Source organism: Pimephales promelas, chromosome 15, assembly GCF_988280905.1.
Source record: "Pimephales promelas chromosome 15, fPimPro1.hap1.1, whole genome shotgun sequence".
In the NCBI taxonomy this organism is placed as follows: Eukaryota; Metazoa; Chordata; class Actinopteri; order Cypriniformes; family Leuciscidae; genus Pimephales; species Pimephales promelas.
In genome coordinates, this window is record NC_142783.1 from 57,796 (window position 1) to 66,885 (window position 9,090).

Consider the following 9,090-nt stretch of genomic DNA (forward strand, 5'->3'; position numbering starts at 1 on the left):
AATATAAACAGGCACATACATTTACAAAACACACAAACAGTAAAGGCAAACCTTTTATAAAGTACATTTTAATACAAAATACAACTGTTCCAGATAAATAGGAATGGGCATAAAAATGGTCAATGTGACTGGGCCATAAAACAGCACAATGGCTTACAAGGCAAGGAGCATAAATTAAAGATATATGAAAAACTTTCAATCATAAAAAGCCAATAAAACTAAAATAGGTTTATGGAAAATGCAAAGACAAGAGCAGTGATGGTTCAAATGCAAAGGCAAGAGATCAAAATACAAAAGATGGGAAAAATGCACAAATGCAAAAAGTGCCATTGAGACCATGATAAGGACATAAGTCCAGAGACAAAAATTAAGGAGCATTAAGGCATAAAGGGTATTACAAATTTAATCTAACACCACAAGGAAAAAATATGTAAAAATCACTACAACAGGGCAAAAAAAGGGACTTAACTGGCAAAGGCATAAAAGGCAAACAGCAGAAATACAAACACTAAAGGGCAATAGGAATGCAAAAGGAAGAATAATCTGAGACGTGCAGCTTTTATGCTTGACAACTTTATTTTGTTCTGTCTTAGAATAGCTTAGACAAGACCATAAAGGGCACAGAACAAAGTTTAAATAGAAGTTAGTAAATAAAATACTGTACAAAAGGAAAAAAAAAACAGACTGATTGAAATATAGAGGGCATAAAAAATCCTAAAATAAAAAACCTAAAATGTGCTGAAATACAAAAAACAAGGTTAAACAATACAAAGTAGAAAAAATAAGTCAAGTGGACAAAGCTGCTTTAGGATGGGATGTAGAGCCAAAACACAGTCAATAAAAGGATAGGGGGGACCTTTGGTGAATGTGCCAGTTACAACTCGGTGGACAACCAACTCAGATGGAGCCATTAGAGATGGGGACCTGGGCAGAGACAAGACCACTGCACTGCAGGGCAATAACTGCCCATGGAGGACCTGATAGAGCATCAACCTAACTTTCACTCTGTCGACCTGTTTTTGGCCTCAGATTACCAGCTCCGCCATAAATCTGGGGCTTGGCACAAAGGTGGACTCAAGGTGTAAAGGGTAAAATGAAGGATGAACCAAAGGGCTGAAAGTAGCCAACAAACACAGGCCACATTAACTAGATGACACAGGTAGAGGAGGGGGGGAGGAGCAGCATCAATGAGAGTGTGAAGGACATCAGACTGGATTGTCTATCCTGTGTTGGCCGGTCCCTCCAGCTGTTTAATGGGAACACAAAATAAACCAAAACAGATTATAAACCTCACAAAAACTTAAAGTAATTTTTAAAAAAAGCAAAAAAAGTTACGATTCACAAATGGGGTGTTCCAAATTACACAATATGGGCACAAGTAAAGTCATAAAAGAGTAGAAACACGGTTTATGGTCCATATTTGTTTCCATGTTCTGTTTAAAGCCTTTTGTTAACCTAAGTAAAAAAAAAAACAAAGAAATTAAAATGAAAACAAAATCAAGTGCAACAAAATACAAAAAAGTAAGTTTACAACTTCAGTACAAAGCTTTACAATATAAGAAAGGAAAACAATAGCATATAAGAAAGGCAAACAAGAACATAAAAAGCAGACAGAAAATGTTAGAAACCAGTGAAAGAAATATATTTTAAAAAATGCATTTATGGTATATTTAGGTTTTTATTTATTGTTTTTTTTTTATGTTATTTGAGACAAAAGGGTCATAAACTAGAAAGGGATAATAAAAGGACAAAATTGATCTTAAATGGAACAAGAGGCGAAACCATAAATACAAAAATTACATTTAGTACAATATAAATAAAAACAAAAAAACTGAAAAAAGAAATTGTCTTTGTGAGTGGAATACACCCCTATATATTGTAGCTCAAGTAACTTTGATTTGCACCTGCAGTTGATTGATGAGGTGAAGGGTTGAAATCAACCCTGGACAAGTCAAGTCAAGTCAAGTCAAGTCACATTTATTTATATAGCGCTTTTCACAATACAGATTGTATCAAAGCAGCTTCACAGTGATAACATGTAAGTAGCACAACACAGATCAACAACATTGCTAAACACTAAATAAATAACCCCAACTGAGCAAGCTCAAAGCAAGCCAAAAGCAAGGCGACAGTGGCAAGGAACCAAACTCCATCAGATTGGATGGAGAAAAAAACCTTGGGAGAACCCAGGCTCAGTCGGGGGCCAGTTCTCCTCTGGCTTACATTCATATTGTTTAAATATAAATATTAAATATAAATATTGTTTATGAATCAAACGGCGCCATAACATATCGCAGGCGTTGAGTCGTCTCATCACAGGCGTTGAGTCGTCTCATCACAGGCGTTGGGGCATCCGAAATCCCCGTGAGAGGCTGGACACAAAACTGGACCTGACGAACGCCATTTTTCTCGGGACAAGCGTCCTGAGATAACAGCAGAAAGGCAGATGGGAAATAATTAGCATAGCTGATGTTCATAATGATTTCCGTTATAACTCACAAACTCTCCGTAACCCGAACTCTCCGCAACTCAACCATATGCGCCGACCCGTTTGTCTAAAAGGCTGTCGAGCCCCACTGGTGCGTTAAGCAGTTTCAGTGGCAAACGGTTCCGTATGGCATAACAGAGGACTAGAAGGTAAGCATTATGTGAATGCTTGACTAAAGAGATGCGTCTTTAATCTAGTTTTAAACTGTGTCAGCGAGTCAGAGGCTCGGACCGTATCGGGAAGGCCATTCCAGAGTTTTGGAGCTAAATGCGAGAACGCCCTCCCTCCTTTACTGGACTTCGATATCCTAGGAATGACCAGAAGCCTTGAATTTAGTGATCTTAAGGAACGCGGTGGATTGTAGGGCGAAAGAAGGTCCGTTAAGTACATAGGTGCTAAACCATTTAGGGCTTTATAGGTCAGTAGTAGTACTTTGTAGTTGATGCGGAACTTAATAGGTAACCAGTGTAGAGATGATAAAATCGGTGTTATATGATCATATTTTCTCGACCTAGTAAGAACTCTAGCAGCTGCATTTTGTACTAACTGTAGCTTGTTTATTGAGGATGCAGGACAACCGGCTAATAAAGCATTACAGTAATCTAGTCTCGAGGTCATGAATGCGTGAACTAATTTTTCTGCATCAGAAATAGATAGCATGTTACGTAGCTTAGCAATGTTTCTAAGGTGGAAAAAGGCTGTTCTTGTAACATATGAAACATGATTTTCGAACGACAAGTTGCGGTCTAGTATAACACCCAGGTCTTTTACTGTTGTGGATAAAGTAACAGGACATCCGTCTATATTAAAGTTGTATTGTGAGAGGTTTTGTGAGTAGTTTTTTGGACCAATAAGTAATACCTCCGTTTTATCTGAATTTAATAGCAGGAAATTACGCGTCATCCACCATTTTATATCTTTGAGACACTCTGTCATTTTAGATGAGTTAGTGTTTTCATCTGGTCGTGATGAAATATATAATTGAGTGTCGTCAGCGTAAAAGTGGAAATTAATTCCATGTTTTCTTATAATATTACCAAGTGGCAGCATATATATTGAGAATAGCAGAGGGCCTAAAACTGATCTTTGCGGTACTCCATAGTCTACTGACGTTATCTTTGATTTTTTCCCATTTAAACAGACAAAATGAGAACGGTCCGATAAGTACGATCTAAACCAGCTTAATGCCTGTCCCTGGACACCGGTGAAGTTTTGTAGTCGATCCAAGAGTATTTTATGATCTATAGTGTCGAACGCAGCGCTAAGATCAAGTAGGACTAGTATTGAGATACAGCCTTGGTCAGAAGCTAAAAGTAAATCATTTGTAATTTTAACTAGCGCAGTTTCTGTACTATGATGCGGTCTGAATCCTGACTGGAATTTTTCATAGATATCATTTTCTTGCAAAAAAGAGCACAATTGAGCGGACACTACTTTTTCAAGTATTTTGGACATAAATGGAAGATTTGAAATGGGTCTGTAATTTGCCAAGTTATTTGGATCTAATTGCGGTTTCTTAATGAGCGGTTTTATTACAGCCAGCTTGTATATTTTTGGGACATGACCTAAAGATAAAGACGAGTTAATAATATTGAGGAGAGGCTCTTCCACTACAGGTAATAGTTCTTTCAGTAGTTTAGTGGGTATTGGATCTAATAAACAAGTTGTTGGTTTAGATGCAATGATAAGTTTATTTAGCTCCTCCTGTCCTATCGTTGTAAAGCGGTTTAGTTGTTCTAGAGCACATGTGTCAAACTCAAGGCCCACGGGCCACAACCGGCCCGCAAATGAATTATTTTTGGCCCGCATGACAAAATGTATTTATTTTTAGAGCTGGCCCGCCGTCACTGTGTCACGTGACAAGCAATGACGCGTCACCAAGGAAACATGACCGCGAAAGCGTGACATTCTGGGCGGTAACCCGGATGAGTGGCCATTATGGGGGCACTCGGATGTAAACAACAGCATTTACTGCACTATGTATGTACTACGGAACACATTGTTACACTAAAAAACACAGAAAAAACCCTTGGTAGGTACGAAATCATATAGAGATGGACTTACCAAGCAGGAGAGAGCGTAATATTTTGACAAACTAAAGTTAATATGTGGTAATGGTGAGCTTCTATAGCCCGTACTGCAATTCTTCCTTCTATTTTCTTGTTCCGACATAGGCTACGCTCAGATTGTCAGTCCAAAAAGCACATGAAATCCGTTTCAAGCTAGCAGCTACATCCATATGTGGTTTGAAATCCTATTCAAATACCATATGCCTCAGTCTGAACGATCGGATTTCGGATGGAATGCGACTTTCACGCCACATAAAATGTAACGTTAAACATCAGTTTTAGAGGAGACATGCTGCAAGTCGCTGCCGAAACAATGCTGTGTTGTTGCAAAGTGCCGGACGAGCAGAAAAATATTATTTCTGAAACATGTATTGAAACCGGCGCTGACAAGAACGCGGAAAAAGCCGTAACGTTGCATAACAGATTCCTACCGTTCTGCAGCTCAATACGCAATTCCACCAGAGGCTGTTGCTTAAAGTCCCTAATATAGTCCAGCGCGGCGGTGGCTACACACATCCATGTTGTAAAAATTAAATAAGAAAACATCACTATTGCAAATGCAAACCCCTCCATCAGTGTCAATGTCAGTGCCGTATTGCTGATGCTGTGCCTCTGTCAACCACAAACGCCTTCTTTCATCAGTTTTTGCACTCTTCTCTTTAACGTTTGGTAGTCTGTAACTCAAAAGGTATTTTCCCCGATGTGACAGTGACAGATTAGTACAGACCAAAACTCGGCCATTTTTCAGCATAAATAATCAGCCAAATTTGAAGGAAGGTGAACTTTGAAAAGGTGGACTTTCATTTTTGCATTTCTTTCTCTTGCTATAGGACATTTGATTTTCCTTTGAAGTAAATAACTTTTGTAAATAACCATAAGAAATTAGTGAAACTGATTTTATTTATTAATTTTATTTTATTTTATTTCCTAATTAATGTTGTTTTATTGGCAATAATATATAGACCTTGTTGTTTTCAGGTTCATAATAATAATACGTTGTTTCAATAAGTGTTTAACCTGTCCGGCCCTTGACCTATAGCAATTTTTTGATCTCGGCCCACTGTGTATTTGAGTTTGACACCCCTGTTCTAGAGGGTCCATAATTGAAGCTGAATCATAAGACACCATAGCGGATTGTACATTTATAATTTTGTTTCGGATGCTTTCTATTTTCGCATTGAAGTAATTCATAAAATCATTACTACTAAACTGTAAAGGTATATTTTGCTCTGGTGATGTCTGTTTATTTGTTAGTCTAGCTACGGTGTTAAATAAAAACCTTGGATTATTTTGGTTATTTTCGATTAGTTTGCTGAGATTTTCAGCCCTGGCTGTTTTTAGTGTCTTTTTATAACGTGACATACTGTCTTTCCACGCGATTCTAAAGACCTCTTAATTAGTTTGTTTCCATTTACGCTCTAAGTTGCGAGTTTCTCTCTTGATAGCATGCGTAGCACTGTTGTACCACGGTGCTTTAATTTTCTCTCGAACCTTTTTTAATCTAATTGGCGCAACAATATCTAATGTACTAGTAAGAATGGTGCTTAAACTGCTAGTCATTTCCTCTAATTCATCTGTTTGTTTGGGTTCACTTAGCAGCTTAGATAGATCAGGTAAGCTATTTGAGAATCCATCTATTGTGGTTGGAAGGATTGTTCTGCCTGGTCTATAACGTGGTGCAACATGACATATTTCATCAGTACGTATTATGCAAGTCACCATGTAATGATCAGTGACATCATCGCTTTGCGGTATAATATCTATATCAGTTGGATCGCTTCCATATGATATAATTAAATCTAGTGTATGATTTAGACGATGTGTGGGACCACTGACGTTTTGTTTGACCCCAAAGGAGTTTAATAACTCTGTAAACACAGCCCCTAAAGCATCATTTGTATTATCTACGTGCATGTTAAAATCTCCAGCAATTATTGCTTTACCGACATTTACCAATAGATCCGAGAGAAAGTCTGCAAACTCTTTTAGGAATTCAGCATATGGCCCTGGAGGTCTATATACAGTAGCCAGGGCTAGAGATAATATGGATTTCTTTCTTACATCTAAGAGCGTAACATTTAGCACAAGTACTTCAAATGAATTAAACCTGTGACCTGTTTTCTGAGTAATATTAAAAATATCTTTATAGATTGTTGCAACACCGCCGCCACGACCGATCAGACGAGGCTCATGTTTATAACAGGATCCTGGCGGAGTAGATTCGTTTAGACCGAAATACTCATTTGGTTTAAGCCAGGTTTCAGTAAGGCACAGAACATCGAAGTTATTGTCTGTGACCATTTCATTTACAATAACCGCCTTAGGTGTGAGCGATCTAATGTTTAGGAGACCTAGCTTAAGAAATTGTTTTTGTTCACTGATATTTTGATTTTCTGGTTTAATTACAATAAGATTTTTGCTAGATCCTACACTAGATTTATTGTTTGGCTTCACTAAACGAGGAATAGACACAGTTTCTATATAATGTTCCATACTATACTTATTAGTTAAGTTTGGACCGCAAAGGCTGTAATTTGGACTTTGACTCATTAGTCATCTGGTGCGTAGTGTCTTGGAGATGTTGTCCGACAGCACAGCCGCTCCGATTCGGCTGGGATGGAGTCCATCTGTGCTGTACAGTCTCGGTCTCTCCCAAAACAGATGCCAGTTATTTACAAAGTGCAGCCTCTGTTCATTACACAATAACATTAACCATTCATTTAATGCAAATAATCTACTGAACCTTTCCTGTCCTTGTCTGTACGTGGGAAGCGGCCCAGACACGATGATCGCTGATTTAGGCGCTGTGCTGCGTACCGTCTCGATCAGGCTCCTGTAGTCCTTCTTCAGAACCTCCGTCTGCCGCAGCCTGATGTCGTTCGCTCCCGCGTGCAGCACAACAGCTCCGACGCGCTCGTCCCCGTTCAGGATCTCGGGAACCTGTGCAGCGACATCAAGAACACGAGCACCAGGAAAGCAGTGAGTGCGCACTTTACCTTTATCCGAATTAGCGCGGACATGGCGAACTATGGATGTGCCGATGATCACGGCGTCATCGCGTTCCGGCTCGCGAAGAGGGGAGAAGCGGTTCCGGGTGGAGATCTCGAAGACCGGGAGGGGCGGAGAGGCAGCTCTGGTCCTGGCTCGAGTCTTCCGCTGTGTGATCCATGGTCCATGTTGTTTCGGTGCCGGAGTGAATGAAGCCTTAGATGATCGCATCTTCCTCGGCAGAGTAACGTACGGCGTAGATGAACTCGGAGTCAAAGAGTGATTTGATTTGTTAGCGTCGGCGCGTGATGCTTCAAGCGTTGAGCGCCGATCCAACAGCTCGGCTTGCTTCACCAGTAAACCGCGGATCTGTTTCTCGACGTATTCCAGCTCCTGCTTCACCGTGAAGAGCTCGAATGTGTCTTCATCTGCACTCAAAGGTAATGTTAGACACGCATCTGATATGTTCGCCATTATAACGGATGATCAGTAAATTAGTAGTGATACTACAACTATCACTACTAATTTAGGATTGAAATGTCGGAAATAACCAGGATTCAGTGAAACGGGTGTAAAATGAGACGATCAATAGGCGAGAGGGCACGCGTGGAATGCTAGCGGGCTAAAGGCTAGTAGCCAGGATTTAGGGAGGTTGGATAGAAGTAGCGATATCAAAGCAATCCAATTGTGTTTTATAAGGAATACTATCGAGGATAAGTTCACATAATATAAAAATAGAAAGTGCTTGTTTATAAATAAGTGGTAAAGAAGAAAATCAAGGATTTGTGAAGAAATTCTCCGGAGCTACAAACACAAACAACCGATCGCTCGCGCACAAGTCAGTCTAACACAAGTCAAGATCCACAAGTCCTTTGACGAGTCCCTTGTCTTTACAAGTCCCACCCACCCAATTCCAACAATTGAACACTTAAAAAGAAACTTCATTTTCATTAACTTCTGTTAATGTGGAGAACCAAGTACCCCATGAACCCGATAGCCATACCATCAGGGGAAGAACAAAATTCAAACAGGCTGAATGAAATCGCAGCATGAAATACAAGTGACCACAACAACAGAGATGAACCAAAGCAGAAAATGGGCATGATGAGACTAATGCGAACATACAAAATACAGTAAGAGAATAACAAGTGCATAATGATGCAAAAAGTACAGACAAACCATTTGACGCAGTTCCTTTCAATACAAAATAGAACAGGGTAAAGCCTTTTTATACCCTGTCCCATTGACTAAGACCAGGAGCATTAATAAAAGATGGAAGACATTAAATCAAACAAAAAAAAATAGGCTTAGGAAAAAAAAGGGAAAATGCACCGATACAAAAAGTGCCATTGTGACAATAAAAAAAAATCTTAAATACATGAGGTTAAGGCATAAATAGGACAGCAGCAGTTTCAGGACTGTGTTTTATAAAGCTGTACAAGTAATTTGCTTTATACAAGTATAAATAATAAAAGGCATTAATGTAGTGAAGATTTGCAGTAACTGTACATACAAGAATGCCATGTTCCTTCTCAGAAAGCCCAC

The 9,090-nt window shown here is 39.3% G+C and overlaps 1 protein-coding gene across 2 annotated transcripts; it reads right to left on the reverse strand.

Annotated features, from left to right (window-relative positions):
* Window positions 1-1,961: 1,961 nt before the first annotated feature.
* On the reverse strand, window positions 1,962-8,216 carry LOC148973427 (uncharacterized). 2 transcript variants are annotated; one of them, XM_089119987.1, is made up of 2 exons: window positions 7,375-8,216; window positions 1,962-2,423 (listed from the first exon to the last, which is right to left on the reverse strand). In XM_089119987.1, the coding sequence occupies exons 1-2, from the start codon at window positions 8,017-8,019 to the stop codon at window positions 2,265-2,267; spliced, it is 804 nt and encodes a 267-aa protein (XP_088976113.1). In that variant the 5' UTR covers window positions 8,020-8,216; the 3' UTR covers window positions 1,962-2,264. The 2 variants fall into 2 exon arrangements, with proteins under 2 accessions (XP_088976113.1, XP_088976112.1); XM_089119986.1 differs by having other exon boundaries at window positions 7,301-8,216.
* Between the last annotated feature and the right edge of the window lie 874 nt (window positions 8,217-9,090).